General features: G+C 35.6%; 1 protein-coding gene across 2 annotated transcripts; it reads left to right on the top strand.

The window, feature by feature from the left end:
- The first annotated feature begins 4,387 nt into the window (after positions 1–4,387).
- On the top strand, positions 4,388–14,900 carry LOC101266244 (protein PHOX4). Of its 2 annotated transcripts, none has more exons than XM_004244850.4 (3): positions 4,388–6,473; positions 6,572–6,807; positions 11,796–12,129. In XM_004244850.4, exons 1-2 carry the CDS (start codon positions 4,607–4,609, stop codon positions 6,712–6,714), a joined length of 2,010 nt encoding a protein of 669 aa, XP_004244898.1. In that variant the 5' UTR covers positions 4,388–4,606; the 3' UTR covers positions 6,715–6,807; positions 11,796–12,129. The 2 variants fall into 2 exon arrangements, with proteins under 2 accessions (XP_004244898.1, XP_069144233.1); XM_069288132.1 differs by lacking the exon at positions 11,796–12,129 and adding an exon at positions 14,625–14,900 and having other exon boundaries at positions 4,393–6,473.
- The last annotated feature ends 8,432 nt before the right edge of the window (positions 14,901–23,332 follow it).

The following is a 23,332-nucleotide window of genomic DNA, read 5'->3' as shown; positions in this document are numbered from 1 at the left end:
CATTGTCGTCTACGGTTGGAGACCAATGGCTTGTAAGTGTTTTCATTCAACAGTTAGTCTCTCGTGTGGATGATAATTTCTACGGGCATTATTACGACCTATATTGTTCAACTTTCATTCAATTAGTGGAGTTGATTTATGAACTTTTTCTAAACCGAGCAGGAAAAAGAAGATTAAAGAAATTCACTTTGGACAGTGTCATCTACGGTTGGAGACCTACGGCTTGTAAGTGTGTTCTGTCATTCAGTAGTTAGTCTCCTATCTGGATGATCATTTCTACGATCATGATCTATGGCCTGTCTTGTTCAACTTTCATTCAATTAGTGGAGTTGATTTCTGAACTTTTTCTACAGCTTCATTTGCATGACTCGTATATTCACTTACGACCCATCAATCAGTATCCGTCATTTTACACTTGGTTTTATTTATCAATACTTCAATCTTACGATTAACACCTTTGGCTTATAGTGGCATTGACAGGTACTAGGTTAAGTCATATGTAACACCTCAGACCTTAAAATTAAAAAAAAAATCTAATTTTCAAAAAAATTGGTGTTAGTATCGATAGTTACACCCATAGATCGTAGGTGGGATTCCGTCGCTAAGGCCCAAATGTTGACTGTCTCAGATCTCCCCCACGTTAACCAGTGCAGTCCGTGGTCGGACCTACGGACCGTAGGTAAGGGTCGACAACTAATTAGAGGGAATCAATTGTTGGGTCAACTTCAAACGGTCATATGTTTTAGCATAAAATGAATTAGGACCTATCAAATTAGAGGTAATTGAATCCTCTGTCCAAAGCCATCGAGTTTGTTAAAATTCCAGCTCTGAGTAAAAAAATATGCTTATTTTAGTAAAGCCCTATCGGGCAGACCACGAACCACGACCGCAGTTGACAGTTAGTAGTCCAAAGGACATTTAGATCTTTTTCCTATGTATTAGGGCTTAAACTACGTCGTTTTACTTAGTCTAAGCCTAAAAACATAGTCAAACTTACCCAGAACCCTCATCTTCGAAAATATCATCCAAACTTGGAGAAAAAAGAAGAGGAAAAGGTCGATCAAACCTCCCCAAAACAAGCAGTATTGTTCTTTAAGGTTTAACTTCGAAATTCAAAGAATTTCTCCGTAGATTTCATCATCAAGTATGTGGTATTTCACTAGTGGTAGGTCCCTAGAATTCAATCAATTCCTGAATTCTCCATATCTTATTTAGACCTAGGGTTTCTAAAACCTTGGATATTTACTGTGATTTAGCTGTTGTAGCATCCTAAATCGAAATAGTTTTTTTTTTCAAGTTTGCTTGATTTCTTGTAAGAAACTCAAAACTCTAGTTGTATATATGCTCTTGGTTCACGAATTATACTTCTTAGGTCAGTTAAACGGATAATCATGCTCCAAATTTGAATGATACATTATCAATATAAAAATGTTGCATTATCAGATTGCATATCATTATTTTGAGCTATTCAGTATTACAGTCACAACTGTGTCATATACATATTCAGTTGGGAGTAGATTTAGCACCGAGTTGGATTAGGGTTCAACGCACCCTCATAGTCCTAAAACTACGTGGCCCTAATAGTATAAGTCCGCTCTGTTGGGCATCAAATTTAGTGATCACGCCAGTCATGTCTTTATAACCATGACAATGTGTATTGGTTCCTCTTGTTGGGGCGTATCAGACTCCACGTTTAGCCCATGTGGTTTATGTCGGTTAATATTAGCTCCCACAACTAAACTCTTAGTGCATTTGAGCAGGTTTTTTCAGTATATACTTCAGCATTCAGTCCAACATGTTATTTTCATGATTAGTACTTGGTCATTGCATTCAAATTAGCTTTTCAGTTGTATTTCAGTATGTAATTCTTACTCATTTTATGTCATTGCTCAGTTATGCTTTTTCCAGCTTATATATATTTGTTCACCTTAATATCTACATCATGCATGCTCAACACATTCCAAGATCCGACACATATTCTACATTTCATTCATGATGTAGGTTCAAGTACTCAAGATACAAATCACGCTTAGATCGGTTCTCGGTCTACATTTCAGCAGCTTCAATGGTGAGTCCTCATACTTTGAGGACAATAGACATGCTTTTTCATTTTAGTCTTTTTATTCAGTTTTCAGTTTGTAGAATTAGCTGGGGGCATGTCCCAGTAACTCAACTCAATTAGAGGTTTTTCAGACATAGTTATACAATTAGCTTGAATTGTTAAGTTTAATCTTTCAGTTGTTATTAAGCTCTTAATATGTTTTAAATAGTTAGGTATTCCCCACATTCAGTTATCCATGTTTTAGCTTCCATATAGTATATGTTTTATTCGGTGATTCTCCATATTCTTGATATATGCTAGACACAGGGTTAGATTGGGGTCACTCGTGATTCTAGGTTCTGTGTTATGTCAAGGGAACCTTAGAGCGTGACGTCATACTTCACAAAAACTGCTACAACTGCAACACTTAAGCACCAACTGCTCCAAAACATATTTCCTGTAAAATTCAAGCAAAACACCATCACATCTACTAACAAAAGACCTAAGAATCATGCAAAAATATAAGTTAATGCATCAAAAATATTATATAAGTTAATGCATCAAATATATTATATAAGTTAATGAATCAAAAGTATTGTAAATTCGTAGTACATAGCCGTTTCAATTTGTCATTCTTTAGTTGCACCTGCTCTTGAATCGATAAAACGACGATCTTGAATTGATCAGCGATAGTTAACTATCGATGTTTGAGCTAGTTTTCATCAAGTCTAGCCGGTGTTTTCCCGGCAAGAGGCCGATTGGATCCTATTGGGTGTTAGCTTTTTCATTAGTATTTTTTTTAGTAAAATTAAGCTCCAAATCCTTTAAATTTTAGTTTCCCAAGAAATTAATCCTGCACAAAAAAATAAGAAAACTAGGGCCTAGAATCTCTTCAATTAACATTCAAGCATAACAATGATTCATGAATATGAGTTTAATAAATTGGTAATACCAATTCATCCGATCCATCAAATTAAAGGTGCTTGAGTCTTCTTTTTCAATGTCATTATCCATTTCTTAATATAATTCAAGAACAGAAAGTTATGCCACATCACATTTTGCATTTTGCACACCTAAAGCACAATAAGGGAAGGAGAATAACTGTTTGACAAGTTTACTGAAATCCTTGTGCAATTGTTGTGTGATTGCACATTGCATCATATTGTGTGAACCACATATTGCTCAAAGGTCTCGATACAAAATTCTCTATTCAAGTTAGTTTTCATATTAAAAGCTTATTCCTTTGATGTCCTTTAATTTATTGCCAATGGCTAATATTTTTGTCCTCTCATTATCCTCCATCCCAAAGGTTACTTTCTCCCATAAAATTCTAAGAAATTTCAAGTAATTCAATTTTTTTTTTTTTGTAAAATAACTCAATGGAAATCTTTAGAACTGAGGCATTGTTCTTCCTCGAGCTAGAATTCCTTCAAAAAAAGATAATTAAGATGTGTAAGAATTCAATGAAGAGTTACTTTCATCCTCCTGCCAACAACGTCAAAATATTCTTTACTCTTTTGAGTCAAGTTCTTAATAGCGAAAGTCAAGTTTTCTGTTATGTAGATGATTAAAGTTAGGATTTTTACACCAACGTTTATATTTATTTCATAAATTAAGTTGGTCTTGTTGATGTTTAACTTTGAAAAAACTATAGAATTATATGAAAGTTGGAACTTTTGACACCTATTGATATCCTTGTTATATAATTCACATAAAATTTATATATATATTTAATTATATACTTCAATGTAATATTCAATATTTTTAGATTTTTATTTATAATTACTAACAATACTTGTCTACTATACTAAAAATAGATGTCCAACAATATTTGTTCATCTTATGAATTTCATAAATAATATTACACTTAGTTTCTAATTTACTCTTATAATTAATTATAGTTATTTATCTATTATATTTTTAAGACATTATATTTATTATATTCACATAGTGATATACTAAAATTATCCTTTTATTTATAATTTTTCAAAGGGTGTTGTGACAAGTCAATGGTGAATAACTATTATAGGAGACATTAAGTATTTACTACCACATCATACCCACCTCAATTGTAATGAGGTGTGGGTAGGAGTGGCGGAGCCACTTGTGAACCCCTTTGGCGTTAAATATATAATTTATACATTATTAAAATAAATTTTTAGATATATATAATAAATGTTGATTGTCTTTTGACTATTTTAAATATCTACTTTTTAAAATTTTAAACTCCTTATAAAAATTCGGACTCCGCTTTTGACAGGGAGGGAAGGGGTAATTGAAGTGTTACGAAGGAAGGTAGAGAGTATGTGCAGTGTATATTTATTATATATATAGAGATTAAAAGATGAAAATGGGTAAGTGTGGGTGCTGTAGTTGAAAATGAGCGTTGACGCAGTTATGGAAGTAAACCCTATTCCTACTGAAAGGGAAACCAACTTCATACATTATCATTCCTCCGCCGCTTTCTTTCACTTTCTCTTTCTTTCTTTCTTTCCAAATCCAAACTTTCTTCAATCCTTCACTGCTTTTTCAACATCTTTTTTGCTTTCTTATTGATTTGTTGCTATGGGGAAGCCTACTGGGAAGAAGAAAACCCAACTCATATCTGCAAATGTCAAACATGGCACTTCCAAAGCATTTGATGAAGATACTGCTGTATTCATTACTATGTCTCAAGAATTGAAGGAAGAAGGGAACAAGCTTTTTCAGAAGCATGATCATGAAGGGTCTATGTTGAAGTATGAAAAAGCTCTTAATTTGCTTCCACCTAATCATATCGATGTTGCTTATTTGCATACTAATATGGCTGCTTGTTATATGCAAATTGGTCTTGGTGATTATCCTAGAGCAATAACTGAATGTAATTTGGCACTTCAAGTTGCTCCGAAGTATACTAAAGCTTTGTTGAAGAGAGCAAAGTGTTATCAATCATTGAATAGGCTTAAATTGGCTTTAAGGGATGTTAACCTTGTTTTGAGTATTGAACCCAATAATTTGACTGCGCTTGATATTGCAGGGGCGTTGGAACAGAAAGGGGTAAAAATTGAAGAATCGGAAGTAGTTGTTGAGCCTCCGGTTTCTACTAAGGTTGTAGTGAAGTCTAAAAAGAAGAAGAGTAACAAATTTGACAGAAAGAAAGTTGAGGAAAAGGTGGTTGTGGAGGAGAAAAAAAGTGTTAAGGAAGAAAAGATAGTGACAAGAACAGTCAAATTGGTATTTGAGGAGGATATTAGATGGGCGCAGTTACCAGTGGATTGCAGTATTAGACTTGTTAGGGACATTGTTCTCGATCGATTCCCAAACTTGAAGGGTGCATTGATCAAGTATAGGGATCAAGAAGGTGACTTGGTTACTATAACCACCACTGATGAGCTTAGGTTGGTTGAATCATCTGCTGCTCCTCAGACTTCTTTAAGACTCTACGTTGTACAAGTTTCTCCAGATAAAGAACCTGTATATGAGGGAATGAGTGGTGATGAAGATATGAATTCCAGCAGTTACAAATCAACTATCCTCACAGATGATGGGCATCTGGAGAAAGAAAGGCAATCGAATAAAGGGACAACTTGTGTTGAAGACTGGATCATCCAATTTGCGCGGCTGTTCAAAAATCATGTTGGCTTTGATTGCGACCCATATCTGGATCTTCATGAGATAGGTATGAAACTCTACTGTGAAACTATGGAGGACACTGTTACAGGTGAAGAAGCACAAGAGCTTTTTGGAATTGCTGCAGCTAAGTTCCAAGAGATGGCAGCTTTGTCTTTATTTAATTGGGGAAATGTTCATATGTCCAGAGCAAGGAAGCGCGTATACTTTACTGAAGACAGTTCTCGGGAGTCTATGTTGAAGCAGGTTAAATCTGCATATGATTGGGCTGAAAAAGAATATGAAATGGCAGGACGTAGGTATGGAGAGGCTCTTAGGCTCAAGCCTGATTTCTATGAAGGCCTTCTTGCACTTGGTCAGCAGCAGTTTGAACACGCAAAACTCTCTTGGTACTATTTGATTGGAAGCAAAGTTGAGTTAGAGACGGGGACTTGTGCTGAGATCTTGGAGCTGTATAACAAGGCAGAGGATAGCATGGAAAGAGGAACAGAAATGTGGGAGGAGATGGAAGAACAACGTCTTAATGGACTCTCCAAAAATGATGAATATAAAGCTCTATTGCAGAAAATGGGATTGGATGGTCTACTTAAAGATGAATCAGCCGAAGAAACTGAAGAGCAAGCTGCAAATATGAGGTCTCAGATTTACCTCTTATGGGGTACCATGCTCTACGAACGTTCCGTGGTGGAATTTAAGCTGGGACTACCAACTTGGGAAGAATGTTTGGAGGTTGCAATGGAAAAGTTTGAACTAGCTGGAGCATCTCAAATTGATATCGCAGTTATGATAAAGAACCACTGTTCCAATGAAACTGCTCTTGAAGGTAAAATATGAACAATTTTTTTTCTTTCTATTTTACATACATCTTATGCTGAATTAAGTGATATATTTCCTTGCCATCTTGCACCTGTTCCTTTCCAGGTTTTAAGGTCGATGAGATAGTGCAGGCATGGAAAGAGATGTATGATACTAATAGGTGGCAGACTGGGGTTCCAGCTTTCAGGCTAGAATCATTATTCCGTCGCCGTGTTTCAAATCTCCATACTGTATTGGAAAGTTTTTGAGTTACAGTATCTGTGGTTGATCGTTACATGGGAGCAAAGGATATCTGTCATTACCTCTCAATTTTGTGTGGCTGTATGTTGCCAAGTCAATGGGTCAGTCTGCTTTTCCATTTTCTCGGTTTTTACAATAAGTTATTCATCTTTTGCATGCTAGTATTGCTAAATTTTGTGAGAGGAAGTTGAAGCACATTGCAGTTGTGGTATGTTATGTTGCACTCTACGCATTCATCCCTTTAAACTTATTATGCAGAGAACACAAGTATAACTCAAAATTGTAGGCAAGATAAAGAGAACAGAATATTTCAGAGATGCAAATTAATTGCAGTAGAATGTCATTTTATGGCAAACTTTTTCTGTCTTAATTAAAATATTTATCACCTAGCATCCAAGGATGTGACTTAGTGATAAATGAAGTGGGCTTAGACCCATGAGGTCTCACGTCCAAATTCCAATAGAGACAAAAGCAAGTGATGATTTTTTTCCATATCTGTCCTAGACTTGGTGGACAAAGTTACCTGGTACCATATATTGTGGAATTAGCATAGGTGCATGCAAGCTGGGTCTGACACCACGGTTATAAAAAAATATTAATCACCTAATTAGAACTAGTTATCACGATAGTTATCAAAAGTCTTTTGGGCGACTGTTCTTGCCTGGCTCAGGTTTTGTCATGCAGTCATTTCATTTACCAGTCAAAATGTTTATCTAGCTGTCATTTTGAACAGGTCTCAACATAGAATGAGACTAGGGTGAGCATTTGGTACTTCGGTTTGGTAATTTGGTTTTCGGGTTTTCAATATTGTGTGCCGAATACCGTACCAAACTAATCGGTCCCTCGGTGTTTATTTAAATGAAACAGCAAATGGAAGTGCCAAACATCCAGACCCTTGCTAGCATTCTTGGGTGTGGTGTAGGTAATCTGCCCACCGTATACTTAGGGATGCATTTAGGCAGAAAACATAAGGATCTGGAGATTTGGGATAGCATTATAGAGAAAGCCAACAAGAAGTTGTCTCAGTGGAAAGCCCAGTATCTTTCACTAGGAGGAAGGGTCACACTAATCAACTCACTGTTGGATTTGCTTCCCACCTATGTGATATCTCTATTTCCTATACCCGCAATTGTGATTAAGAAGCTAAACAAATTGAGGAGAGACTTCCTATGGAAAGGCAACAAGGAAGGAAAGTCTCCTGTTTAAATGGTTATGGAGGTATAATGTAGAAGAATCAACTCTATGGAGGGAGGTCATTTCCCACAAGTTTGGCCAATCTAGTCCATGGTGCTCCAATGAGGTGATTTACACTTATGTATGGGGGTTTGGAGGACTATCAGATCATTATGGCCAAAGCTACAGCAATCCAGAACAGGGGTTGGAGATGGCACCAATACCCTGTTCTGGAAGGAGATTTGGATAGGGCAAGTTCCTTTACAGGAAGTTCATCCTGATCTTAAGATGCTAAGTAGTAATACTGAAGCAACCATTGCTGAGAGTTGGTCAAACCAAGGGTGGAATCTCAAATTTTAGAAGGCATCTTAATGACTGGGAGGATGATAGGGTGGCAACCTTTTTGTGTGAAGTGGAGAATTATGCTGGCACCACTATGCTATCTGATACACTGAGATGACATCTTTCAAAGGATGACATTTTCTCTGTGAAAATTTTACAAGAGGAACAATAGTGTGAGCAAGGTGAGTGCTCAAGCATCTGGAAGAGCATGGCTCCTATCAATGTTAAATGTTTCACTTGGCTTGTGGTGAAGGGAGCATGTTTGACACATGAGGTTCTACAGAAGAAGGGGAGAAAAGTAGTGACGAGATGTTTTTTGTGCAATGAGACTTGGGGAGACAAACAACCATCTTTTTTTACATTTCAAGTTTACTTCACAATTGTGGAACCTATTTCTCAGCCTCACAAAGACCGAGTGGACAATGCTTGAGTATACTGCTGACTTGATGAGCTGCTGGATGAAAATAGGAGGTAGCAAGAGTCAGATAACACGGTGGAGGATAATTCCTTTGATGTATATGACGGACAGTATGGAAAGAAAGAAATGGGAGATGTTTTGAAGCCAAGATCAGGTCCATACATGATGTGAATTGGAACTGTTTAGTGTTCTTATTCTCTTGGTGCTAAGGAAATTGTATAGAGTCTAACCTTACTACCTTGTAATTGTTTTTGTACTAAACTACGAATTATAAAAAAAAAAAGAACTTCTAATTGTCAAGGCAAACAACAGCTTATATTTTGCAACAGCCAGCTTAAAATTTAGCAAACGCACCAGCCAAACAACTAACAACACTACAGTAGCTTAAAATTCAGCAGAACTGCAGGTCTGCAGCAGCTTAAAATTTGCAAGCCCAAAAGTCGGCCAAAGTGAACACCATGTCTTGAAATGAAAATGCAGCCTCACTAGTCACCAAGGCAAATCAAGCAGCAGCTAAACAACTAACAACTGCCTTTTGCTAAGGGAAAAAACTAGCAACAACCAAATACAAATATCTTAAATTCATGATCAAACACAAACAATCACAAATTAAGTCTAAAATCCACCAAATTCGAAACATAAGGTTATACGGATCAGCCTTTCTTGATAGACATGACGCTCGAGACATCTCTTGATTTGTTTCATTAAATTACTTGTCCCATTAGTTCTTGGATGCAAATTAAGTATCACACCACATGTCAAGCATCTTGCTTTCTGCCTTAGTTCATTGTCTTGAACCACGACAATATGTTCCCAAATCAGTGAGGTGAACTTTAGGAGGGCATGGACTCCAACCTGATAAAAAGTAAGATAAAACCAGATGTTATAATATAGCTTTCATGATGAAAGAATAAAATTACAAAGTATGAAAGGATATTACCATACAAATAAAGTATTGAACCCACCACTAGTAGCAAATTGCAATCTTACATCAACAATGCAAGAGTCTCTTGCATTCATTGCCATCTCCAAAGATAATTTAATCAATTACTTCATGCAACATAAACATGTATTTTTTGCACTAAAGCACACGTACAAAAGTTTCATTTTTTTGATGACTGTGGTGTTTGGTCTAGCTTTCGTGCACCTCAACTAATTCCTCATGATACCTACTGCCTCCCACCAACTACAGGTACTAACTCTGTCCACCAAGGCTATGAAAGATGGGAAGAAATAACCTGGTGTCTTTTTGTCTTTGCTGGGATTCAAACCTGAGACTTCATGGTTCTTAACGCTGTCCATTGACCACTAGGCCACACCCTTAGGTGCCCAAAGTATAAATTTTGTAAACTGCATTACTTATGGAACATGAATTTTTTCACCTCAGAGCATTTTTTGCTCATCTCTAGCCAGGCAGTCCATAGAATGCATAATGAAATAGTCTTTCAAAGCATCTTTAGAGTTCTGTATGCTCTTGGTCCTTGCTACAACTCAACAAGCTCTTAATATCCATTGACATGACTCAACATAATCCAAATGCCCTCTAAGAGAAATAATCTAAAGATCATGGCCTGTGAAGATCCAAGCGTTTTTCCCCCGACGACTTCACTACATGTGGACCAAATGATACATCTTATTCTAGTTTCAGTTGTGTGGTTGAAGTAGCAGACGGGCTAAGTGAAGAGGTTTTTGGAGTAGCATGCGGATGAGTGCTAACCAGTAATTTAGGATTTTATATTGTCTTTGGTCTAGGTTTTCTTTTTCTTATTCCTCAAGCTGAGCTATCTTGAAGATGCTGTTGAGTCTCCCACATCGGTTAAGGTATGGGGGATTTGGTCTCTTTATATCACTTGGACAACCCTCCTCTCAGAGCTAGCTTTTGAGGTTTAGTTAGACCCATGGTCCATTTATCATGGTATTAGAGTCAAGTCCATCTCAATTCAAAACTTACCAATGGTGGTGCCCCATATTAAATTGCCTCACTTCTAATGTCCCAACCTGGGCATGAGGAGAGGTGTTGAGTTAAGTTCACACATCGGCTAAGGAACGTGGTCTCTTTATATGGCCTGGATTATCCTCCCCTCATGAACTAGTGTTTGGGGTTGAGTTTGGTCTAAGATCTATTTTTTTTTTACACATGCCAAACCATGTAAAATTGCTTTTTCTATATCATATGCTGTTCGTTGGAAGTCCTGCAACTCGTGTTTTGGGTGGTTAGAGAACCTCACCAAAACATTTGTCAGCTAGCGTCTGTTATATCTGAATTCTTTTGGTAACCGTGGTGTTCGGGTCAACTAGCGTGCACCTCAACTAATTCCACGGGATACCTGTCACCTCCCACCTACAGCAGGTGTCAGGAAACTCTGCTCAGCTAGGCTAGAATAGATGGGAAGAACTGTCATATCTACTTTGTATCGTTCTTTTCTCTTCTTTTTGAAATAAACGTTATTGTTGTTCTGTCAAGAAACAGAAAATTACATGGTTTACTAATTTATCCCCCCTGCAAAACAAAATAGCTGGTGTTTTTGGGGTAAGTTTGGGAGAAACCTCAGTCCATTACTTCATTTGAAGGTGAAGGAAGAGAAGATAACTTGCTCTTTTACGTGTTTGTTGTGGAAAGATAATCTCATATAGAAGAGTTTTGGCTAATATAATGCAGTATAGTCTCTTGGGCCCAATTATCTGTCAATGAGATTAGCTTGTTGCATAATCCATGTACACATAAACTTTTCCCCGTGTTATTCAAGTGACTACTGGGGATGTATAGCTTGAATTCAGAATAGAATCAAGATTTGGTGACAGTCATCAGGAACTATGCAGAACCTTATTTGGCTGCTGTCATTATAATATTGTCATCAGCATTGTTACCTTCTGCTCTTCTACAGCTGAAAATGGTTCACATTTTGTTCCTTTTAGCTTGTGTAACATCTGACCTTGATTTCAGCCAAAATAGTTTGTGTGCACCTTTAGAAACATCTTTTCCTTGTTATTTCATTTCTGGAGGTGGATTGTCATTTACTTGAATTTTATTTGTAAAGGGTCCATTCCGAAGTATCCTCTATGTATAAGATATTCATATAAATTTTCACTGTAAACCTCTTCCAGCCTGAAATGTTTAATCTAATTACTAACTCGATTTTCTCATGTTCTCTGCAGGTTTGTTTTTTGGTTAATTATTTGTTCATGATCAGATTTTTGCTTTTAGGAGCAAAGAGCTGAGTGTGTTGGGTTTTGAAGGGATTGGTTTTTGTGAAGTTTTTTTTTTTTTTGTACAACTCATTTGTTTTTGTGGTTTTGGTTATTCTTCATCACAAAGTAGGGTCTTTGTGATTTGCATTCATTTTTTTTTACACAAGCTCAAGATAAGAGTGAATCAGCATTGAATTTGTAAGATTGGTGTTGTTGAAAATAGAAAATGGTGTGTTCATTCATAGACAATAAATATAAATACATATTTACAAGTATTTATTTGAGATGTTCCTTTCTAGCACACCTTTCTCATCCTGTTTGTCCTGTGGCAGTTTAGTTTGATTTGGTTTAGTATTTTACTTGAAAGAGATTAGATCAAACTGGTGGGTATGCATATGTTTATTATTGTTATCTGTCTATTACGATTTCAAAAGCATGAAGACTCTTAGATATGTGCAATGAATTTTTTGCATTCATTAAAAAAATTCTACAATAAATGAAATTGTGTTATAAAATAACTAGTTAGCAAACTAATATTAATAAACTAAATTAAAAATAAGAACAAACAAAGAGAGAGTATAATAATATGTTCCAAACTTTTCTTATGTCTTTGTGAGGAAATGTGTGATAAATGTATTATCCATCAATAAAACTTGTATTATATGTGAATAATAAATTATATTTTTGTAATATGAATTAAAAATGTATTAAAAACGTTCGAACCCGTGTGCCTTGACCAAAACATGAAAAAAATAATGGAAAATAAAAATGAGAGGTGTGGGGTTCTAACCCACAACCTCTCGGTCAGACTTAAGGAAGAAGTAAAAGAAAAATAAAAGTTGAGGCACGTGGGAATCGAACCCACGACCTTTAGGCAGAATAAAAGGAATTAAGGAGAAAATTAAAGTGGGGCTGTGGGGGTTCGATCCCACACCCTCTTGGTCAAAATGAAAATGGTTTAAGGAAAAAGGAAACTAAAAGAAAATGGGGTTGTGGGGGTTCGATCGCACATCCTCTCAGTCCCAATGAACGAAAAGAATAAAGAGAAATCAAAGGAAAATGAATAGAAGGCACTGGGGCTCGATTTTGGGTCCCCAAGCCGTGTGGGTCAAACTAAATTAAGTAAAAATGTAAGTGTTGTTCAAGGGATTCGAAGTCGGGTTCCCTTGTCCAATTTCCGTATTAATACATACGTTACACGTGAATAAATGTTCAAATAATGCTGCCTACGTAGATCGAAATCGATGATCTTGGCATACTGCCTACATAGATCAAAATCGATGATCTTGGCATACATACAAAATGCATAAGTCTTGTATTACAAAATCTTAGGAAGATACAAATCACTTAAACAAACTATGAATGAAGCCTCATGGCGTGTATGTATAGACCCATAAGTCTAGCATACGTTTAAAAGTAAGTGAATCTAAGATGTATGTAACGAAATGATGAACTCCTAGAAGGGTTAAGTAAGAGTGAGGAACACACTAAATGGCCAAGTGCATTGGCATATGATGAAATGAACTTTCATGTAAAAAGGGGTGAGTAATTATGAAGAGCAAATGTGCTAAAGCTAATGAATGTGGTGACAACATGATAAGAGGCTAATGTGAAAGATGAGAGCAATCTCAAATGAGTCTAAGTAAATGTCACCAAAACGTACTCACCTATGAGAGTGTAAAGTAAATGAAGAGACCAGTGTCTATGATCACTCTAATGAAAGTATTGAGATTAATGTATACTTAATACTAATGATGAGAGGAGAAATCATCTATTTAGCTATGATGTCCTCATACTAGAAGCCAACTTCCATGATGTATGAGTTGAATGAAATGGAACTTTATACTGAGCACCGATAGGCTAGCTATGAGCGATGATGCCTTCCTTGGGGAAGGGCGGAGGTTCACGTAACTCTCATAAGATGAGACTGTCCGGCATACCGGGTATGAGTCTCCTTATATCTCGTAGTCTTCGAACCTATACTGCCAATATAGGGATCCTGCGGGGTTCAATTCCCATGTACGCTAGCATGTTTTTAGTAACTTTGGCCGGTGATTCCACCTATTTGAGGTGCGGGGGAGACATTGGATTTCATGATGCTCACATGATCTATATCGGTTAAAGTTAAAGTTCCCCATGAATTAATGAGGCCAACCTCAAATGATGCACATAATGAAATAAATGATACCAAAGGTGTTAGGATAGGATAATCAAGAGGTGAGATAGACTTAAGTAATCACACTAGGTCATTCTTGGTCATTGCACAGCAAACTTGATGAGAGTCTTAAACTACATCCTAGGTATGACTAGTAGTTACACTAGTATATGAATGAATGAAATGAAGTACGTATGAATGAATGAAGCAAACTCTGTGTTTGCTAAAGAAGGCTCCCTAGTCGAGGTCCCATATGTTGAGCCCTCATTTTGAGAAGTCTTAATGTCAAGTCCATGATTCCAAGGTCTCATGACATACGAACGAATGATATGAATATATGAATATGTTATGTGCAATATGCAATATGTTATGTGTTATATGTAATATGTTATGTGTTGTGTGCAATATGATATGTATGATGAAGCATGTTACTCTCATGACATGACTTTCCTAATCTAATTTAGCAAGTCCACTGACTTTCCTAATCCAAATTTGGCAAGTCCACTGACTTGACTTTCCATAAATCATGTTGTTAGGAAAGAGCTATTCTTACTCATGCATGTCCTTAGTATGTCCTTGCATATACCCATACTTAGTACAAGTGTGTAGTAATTCCATACAATATCTACTTTTACGTGCAGGCACAGGTGATTGTTAGAGCTTACAGTACGACGTTGCAGCTATCCGGACGTGGAGCTTTCATCTGGAGTTGGTAGGCCCTCATGCTTTCGAGGATGTCTACTGTTATTATCTAGCTTAGATGTAGGCTTTAGCTAGTGGAGTATGTTCCACTAGTGTTTCATTTCCACTTTTATTTCAGACACTATATTGGTGCCATTTTGACAAGTATACACTTAATGCAGTATTGAACTATTTCTTTCATTTGAAGATCTTAATGTTAGATGGTTGATTGTGAACGTTTATGAGTTTAAGTAGAATATTTTACATGAGTGTTAAGTAACAAAAAGTTCAAATTTCCCGCTAAAATTAACCAAGATGAAGTAACAATGATGTATGTAGGTTTGTCTGCGACCTCTGAGAGGTCAACAACGCCAGTCTCGTCTGGGGTCTAGTTTTCAGGCGTGAAAATAATCATTGTTATTTATAAATAAGTTAAGACTGTTAAAAAATGTACACTACAACAACATAAATAATTTTAGAGAAAATCTACTTGTCTAAGGTCAAACGTTCATCTTTTTTCATTATTGTTACTTTGTTACTCTAACAAAATTTATAGAAGGAGAAAACTACATTTGAAACAACCATAAATACAATATTGTTGACCTTTTTAGAAATTCATTCTTCAGTAAACTCCTACTCAGAAGGCCCTTCTAGATACTTCATCAATGAAACTTTACGACTTATTCAGAAATATGTATGAATAATTGTTGCATTATGAAAGTACATTCTCGAACACTAAAACCTGAAAAATTAGTCTAACCCAAATAACTCAAATGCTCAGCAATGACTGAGGACATGAAGGACAACAAATCTATGTTAATAGACATATCTTTTGTAGTTTAAGATATTGATTTTATTTGGAGTAGGATTTCTTTCATATTCTTCCAATTAAGTTTGCCAAAAATAGTCATAACTCACAAAAATATTTAGAAGATCCAAATGAGAAGGAAAAAAAGAAAAACATTTAAAGAACGAAAAACTTTGTCTAGGTGATATAATATGTTTTCAATCTGTGTTAAGAAAATCAGAAATTACTGGTTGTAATAAATCATTCAGAAACACGAAGTAACTGAGATTTTTTTTAGAACCAGTAAATAAGATGAACAGAACTTTATTTGTAAAAAATAATTTAATCTGTAAAACTTACCAGAATCTTGAATACTCTTTCAGAATATTTAAGAAGAAAATCAAGTCCACTGAATTCACAGTGTCCCCTTAAGGAAATTATTCCCCTCTAGTAGCCGAGGTTTGATTTGGAATATAACCTCCCAGGGTAAAATGATCTTAATCAGTAGAGTATAGATACCAAAAACTCTACTGTCAGCGAATCAATCCACAACAGGAAAGTACACGAAGAAATATGTGTTTTTAAGAAGAAGGAAGATCAGAATTTTTTTTTATATTCTGAAAACTGAATGATATTTATAGGCAAGAATAATATATTCTGAAAGGTTGCCACCCTTTCAGAATTGACACGACCATTAATGAAAGGTTGCAAACTTTCAAATGGTATTGACTGTTCCTGAAAGTTGCAACCTTTCAGAACAGTGGCGGAAATTTTTAAATATAACGGAATTTAAAACGGGTCACGCGCGCGGATTCGAGTCGGGTCGGGTTAACTAAAAAGTTGAAAATATTTCGGTTAATTTCTGTTATCAACTAATTAATTGAAAATAATTTTTGGCCATTTAATTAATTAAATAAATAATTAAAATAAATTTGTCCAAAAAATTATCTCTCGATCGATCATTTGCCAAAGCCAAAGCCAAAGACAAAGCCGAAGCCGAAGCCGAAGCCGAAGCGAGCGAGCGACGACGACGGCGCGAGGGGGGTCCCTCTTTCCAACCCTTTTAACAATTAATAGGAGTGTTTATTTATGTAAACTCTCCTATTTTCAGTTCCATTACCGATGAGGGACTATTGCCTTTTTTATTAAAGCATTAGAGGACTTTTCAAGTTCCCAACCTTTCAAGTTCTGAACTTTTCAAATTCCTCTCCTTCCCTCTATTTCCCATAAATTCTTGCTACATACCCAACAATCCCCCACATTGATGGGGAATAGTTATAACATAGGAATGCACGGACAATTGTGTACTTTACAAGCAAGGATTAATTGCATCTGGATAAGTAAGTTTCCCCTTGGACTTTCCGTAGTGAGCATATGTCGGATATACTCGGTCAATCGGTAGATGTGATATCTTTGAACCGTCGAACTTTGGTGTATACCTAGACAACCATATGTCACACAATTAACCCTTTACTGTTTATCATTCTTACGGTTGTGTTTGTTTCAGCCATGAACACCTTCTGGTTTCATGAGTGTATAGAGAATAGACTTTTGACATAAATTCTCTTTGAAGCGGCTTCTACTTCACACTCACATAGGTGATTTCTAACCGTGTCATCTCGTAGATACACTATTTGGTCAAATCTACCAAACTTAGCAAATCATTAAAATCTTTAAGCTTTATTACCTCATTAACAAGACTTAAAGTCTTAACCTTTTCCTGAACATTGTCTTCATAATGAGAATGGATTGAGTTAATTGACAATGTCGAACTGTCAACCACAACTTTGTTTTTCTCCTTGAATCTAGCTTTTGGGATCTCTAGTCCGCTAGATAGATTTATCGTCATGCTGACTTGTCCTAAGCCGTAAACCCATTCCCTTAGATGATCTTTCAACTGCCTCTCTCACTAGGCCTTTCCTTAGTGGATCTGACACATTATCGCTTGACTTTACATAGTCAATTGTGATAATTCCACTAGAGAGCAGTTGTCTTATGGTGTTATGTCTACGTCGTATATGACGAGACTTCCCGTTGTACATAACGCTCCCTGCCCTACCTATTGCTGCTTGACTATCGCAATGTATACAAATAGGTCCAACAGGTTTGGGCCAGAATGGAATATCCTCTAGGAAATTCCTGAGCCATTCCGCTTCTTCACCAGCCTTATCCAAAGCAATGAATTCAGATTCCATCGTGGAGCAAGCAATACATGTCTGATTGGAAGATTTCCAAGAGACAGCTCCTCCACCAAGTATGAATACATAACCACTTGTGGATTTTACATCATTTGACCTGGTGATCCAATTTGCATCACTATATCCTTCAATCACAGCAGGATATTTATTATAATGCAAAGCATAATGTTGTGTCCATTTTAGATAACCCAACACACGTTTCATAGCCATCCAGTGAGTTTGATTCGGATTACTAGTGTACCGACTCAGTTTACTAATAGCACATGCTATATCTGGTCGCGTGCAATTCATAATATACATCAAACTTCCCAACACTCTGGCATATTCCAATTGTGAGTCACTTTGACCTTCATTCTTTTTAAATGTACAACTTAAATCAATTGGAGTTTTGACTACATTGAAATTCACGTAATTGAACTTATCCAATATTTTTTTAATATAATAAGATTGAGATAATGCTAGTCCCTGGGGAGTTTTGATAATCCTGACCCCTAAGATCAAATCAGCAACTCCCTAAGTCTTTCATATCAAACTTAATGGACAACATGCGCTTAGTAGCATTTATATCGTCAATTTCTTTACTCATTATTAACATGTCATCAACATACAAACAAACAATGACTTCATGATTCATAACGTTTTTAATGTAAACACATTTATCACATTCGTTAATCTTGAATCCATTTGTCAATATTATTTGATCAAATTTAGCATGCCATTGTTTGGGTGCTTGCTTGAGTCCATAAAGTGACTTCACAAGTCTGCAGACTTTCTTTTCTTTACCAGGAACTATAAACCCTTCAGGTTGTTCCATGTAAATTTCTTCCTCTAACTCTCCATTTAAGAATGCTGTTTTTACATTCATTTGGTGGATTTTAAGATCATGCACTGCTGCTAGTGCTATTAACATCCTAATTGATGTTATCCTTGTTACTGGAGAGTATGTGTCAAAGTAGTCCAGACCTTCCTTTTGTCTGTACCCTTTGACTACCAGTCTAGCCTTATATTTGTCAATAGTCCCATCAGGTTTCATTTTCCTTTTAAAGATCCATTTTGATCCTAAAGGTTTATTTCCTGGAGGAAGATCAGTCAATTCCCAAGTGTGATTGCTTAAAATTGATTCAATCTCACTATTGACTGCTTCTTTCAAATAAGTTGACTCTGACGAAGACATAGCTGTTTTAAATGTTTGAGGCTCATTTTCAAGCAATAGTGCTACAAAAGCTGGTCCGAAAGAAATAGATTTTCGTTGTCGAGTACATCGCCTAGGTTCCTCACTAGTTAGAATATTTTCCATTGATTCTTCTCGTGGTCGTTTAGGTCTTTCACTTGTTGACTCACTTTCAGTTTTATACGGATAAATGTTTTCAAAAAACTCTGCATTATCTGATTCTATTATCGTATTAACATGAATCTCAGGATTATCAGATTTGTGAACCAAAAATCGACAGGTTTTACTATTCACAGCATACCCAATAAAGACACAATCTATTGTTTTGGGTCCAATTTTAACCCTCTTAGGTAAAGAAACCTCTACCTTGGTTAAACACCCCCACACTTTGAAATATTTCAAGTTGGGTTTTCTTCCTTTCCACAACTCATATGGAATTGATTGTGTTTTTCGATGGGGTACTCTATTGAGTATTTTATTAGCTGTAAGGATGGCTTCCCCCCAAAGATTTCGTGGTGAACCAGAATTGATCATTAAGGCATTCATCATTTCCTTTAATGTTTTGTTCTTCCGTTCTTCCAAACCATTTGACTGTGGTGTATAAGGTGCAGTAGTTTGATGAATAATACCATATTCCAAACATATCTCTGCAAAAGGAGATTCATATTCTCCACCCCTATCACTCCGAATCATTTTTATCTTTAGATTCAATTGGTTTTCCACTTCATTTTTGTATTGCTTAAATGCATTAATTGCTTCATCCTTACTATTAAGCAAATATACATAACAAAATCGAGTGCAGTCATCAATAAAAGTTATAAAATACTTTTCCCACCACGATATGGTGTTGACTTCATATCGCATATATCTGTGTGAATTAAGTCTAAAGTTTTAGAATTTCTTTCAACAGACTTGTAAGGATGTTTAACAAACTTACTTTCCACACAAATTTCATATTTCGACTTATCGCATTTAAAATCAGGCAATACTTCTAGATTAACCAATTTCCGCAAGGCTTTGTAATTTACATGTCCCAAACGGGCATGTCATAAATCACTTAACTCCAATAAGTAAACAGAAGCAAAATTTTTATTAATACTGTCAATAACCATTACACTTAGTTTGAAAAGACCCTCATTGAGGTAGCCCTTTCCTATGAACATTTCATTCTTACTTATTACAGCTTTATCACTAACTAGGACACACTTAAACCCGTTCTTAACGAGTAGTGCAGCAGAAACTAAATTCTTCCTAATAGTAGGGACATGCAGAACATTGTTTAAAGTCAACACTTTGTCGGATGTCATTTTCAACATTACTTTTCCAGTTCCTGCAATCCTTGCTGTTGTTGTGTTTCCCATGAATAAATCTTCATCGTACTCAGCAGGAGTGTACGTTGCAAAGGCTTCTTTTGCAGAGCAAATATGTTTAGTAGCACCTGAGTCGAGAAACCACTCCTTGGGATTTCCAACTAAGTTACACTCTGATATCATTGCACACAAGTCATCTGCATCTTCCATTTTTTCCACGATGTTTGCTTGACTTTTGCCATTGCCTTTGTTTTTGTCCTTTCTTGGAGCATGACAATCAGAAGATCTATGGCCAGCCTTGCCACAATTATGACAATTGCCTTTGAATTTCTTCTTGGCCTGTTCTGACTTCTGCCCGTTGGACTTCTTTCTCTTTTTGTCTTTGGTAGGAGCTTCTTCAACAATATTAACTCCAATGATTTTTGAACTCTTACGCGACTTCTTTTCGGCATTTCTGTTATCTTCCTCAATCTTGAGACGAATCACAAGATCTTCAAGCTTCATTTCTTTACGCTTGTGCTTTAGATAATTCTTGAAATCATTCTACGAAGGAGGCAACTTCTCGATTATTGCAGCCACTTGAAAAGCTTCATTTACTACCATATCTTCAGCAATCAGATCATGGAGAATAAGTTGAAGTTCCTGCACTTGTGATCCAACAGTTTTACTATCTACTATTTTATAGTCTAAAAACTTTGCGACCACAAATTTTTTCAAGCATGCATCTTCTGTCTTATATTTCTTCTCAAGTGCATTCCACAACTCTTTTGAAGTTGTTATTGCACTATAGAAATTATATAAGTCATCCTCTAAAGCACTCAAAATGTAACCTTTACATAGGAAGTCTGACTGTTTCCATGCTTCAACAATCATAAATTTTTCCCTGTTTGGCATATCATCAGCAGGTACTGGAGTATCTTTACTTGTAAATTTCTGCAGACCAAGAGTGGTAAGCCAGAAAAATACTCGTTGCTGCCATCCTTTGAAATTCACACCTGCGAATTTACCCGGTTTCTCTGCTTGTGACACAAAAGTTCGGGTTGGTGCAGCAACAGCCACTGTAACATCAGTGTTTTCCATTTCTGATAAACAAAATAGATACAATATAAGTAAGCAATAAATTATAATTGTAGACTTAAAGGAGTATAAAATCACAAAGATTTTTGTCTCCACCAGAAATACAGATTTATATAATTTCCTTAAGATTGTTTCCAATCTGTGTTAAGAAAATCAGAAATTACTGGTTGTAATAAATCATTCAGAAACACGAAGTAACTGAGATTTTTTTAGAACCAGTAAATAAGATGAACAGAACTTTATTTGTAAAAAATAATTTAATCTGTAAAACTTACCAGAATCTGGAATACTCTTTCAGAAAATTTAGGAAGAAAATCAAGTCCACTGAATTCATAGTGTCCCCTTAAGGAAATTATTCCCCTATAGTATCCGAGGTTTGATTTGGAATATAACCTCTCAGGGTAAAATGATCTTAATAAGTAGAGTATAGATAGCAAAAACTCTACTGTCAGCGAATCAATCCACAGCAGGAAAGTACACGAAGAAATATGTGTTTTCAAGAAGAAGGAAGATCAGAAAATTCTTTTTTTATATTCTGAACACTGAATGGTATTTTTAGGCAAGAATAATATAGTCTGAAAGGTTGCAACCCTTTCAGAATTGACACGACCATTAATGAAAGGTTGCAAACTTTCAAATGGTATTGACTGTTCCTGAAAGTTGCAATCTTTCAGAACAGTGGCGGGAATTTTTAAATATAACGGAATTTAAAACGGGTCACGCGTGCGGATCCGAGTCAGGTCGGGTTAACTAAAAAGTTGAAAACATTTCGGTTAATTTCTGTTATCAACTAATTAATTGAAAATTATTTTTGGCCATTTAATTAATTAAATAAATAATTAAAATAAATTTGTCCAAAAAATTCTCTCTCGATCGATCATTTGCCAAAGCCAAAGCCAAAGCCGAGCGAGCGACGACGACAACGGCGCGAGGGGGGTCCCTCTTTCCAACCCTTTTAACAATTAATAGGAGTGTTTATTTATTTAAACTCTCCTATTTTCATTTCCATTACCGATGAGGGACTATTGCCTTTTTTATTAAAGCATTAGAGGACTTTTCAAGTTCCCAACCTTTCAAGTTCTAAACTTTTCAAATTCCTCTCCTTCCATCTATTTTCCCATCAATTCTTGCTACATACCCAACATAATATACATACCAAACAAAAAATAATCAATACAATTTTAAGTAAACAACAAAACAACGAGAAAAAACATACATTAAGGGAGTAAACTATGAGATATCCAATGATGATAACAAATCACTCTAACAAAAAAAGTTCCTATGTTTTGGAATAACATACCACAAAAAAATTGACCAACACTTCAATCAACTTTCATTCCTTAATGTTCTCATAATATCCCTGATAAAATTTAGTAAAAATAGATCTCAATAACATAAAAATCAATTAAAAATATGGGCATGCAAAGTTAATAACTCTCAAAGCATTTCTTAAAGAACACAAAAATCGCATCTTTGTAAGTGAAGGAATGACGTTGTTGATGAAGAAATTATATATTTGTAAGAATTTTTTTTATTGTACCTTCAACAATTTCAGTAGAAAAAACTTGCTTGAATACCCAATTAACGTTTGTTACTTAATCTATACTAACAAATACTTATAACAATAATTTTGCATAAACATAAACAACAAAGTTTAAAACATGCACTAAAAAATAATTAATATAAAGATAAATTTGTGACTGTAAAAAACATACAAGGATCTTCAAAAATAAAATGAAACAGAATGAAAAAAACTCGAGCCTATTAAATGCACAATGTCCTTTTAAGGAAATTATTCTCTTCTAGTAGCCGATGTTTAAAGGATTAGATCCTCTTAAAATAGAACGATTCTATTAACCAGTGTATTGATACAAACACAATGGTGTCAATGGTTCATTCAAAGGAGCAAAGTACACATATATTAATTGTACAAAAGAACAGAAGAAGAACATTGCTTTAAAATGAGAGGAAAGTCCTCTATTTATAGACAACAAAGGGTAGTGAGTACAAATATTTATTGTGTCTTATCAAAAAGGTTGCAACTGTTTGAAAAATTTACAATCCTTCGGAAAGGTCACAACCTTTCATAAAAGTCACAACTTTTCATAAAAGTGACAACTCTTTA

The sequence above is a fragment of the Solanum lycopersicum genome, chromosome 8 (genome assembly GCF_036512215.1).
Source record: "Solanum lycopersicum chromosome 8, SLM_r2.1".
Taxonomy (NCBI): Eukaryota; Viridiplantae; Streptophyta; class Magnoliopsida; order Solanales; family Solanaceae; genus Solanum; species Solanum lycopersicum.
Note: the sequence above shows the minus strand (reverse complement) of the source record. Positions and strands in the feature narration are given on the sequence as shown.

Excerpts from the sequence above, each read along its gene's own strand:
- LOC101266244 (XM_069288132.1), top strand. The coding sequence starts at position 4,607 with ATGGGGAAGCCTACTGGGAAGAAGAAAACCCAACTCATATCTGCAAAT. Across the intron at positions 6,474-6,571 it reads CAATGAAACTGCTCTTGAAG|GTTTTAAGGTCGATGAGATA; the intron begins GTAAAATATGAA and ends GTTCCTTTCCAG.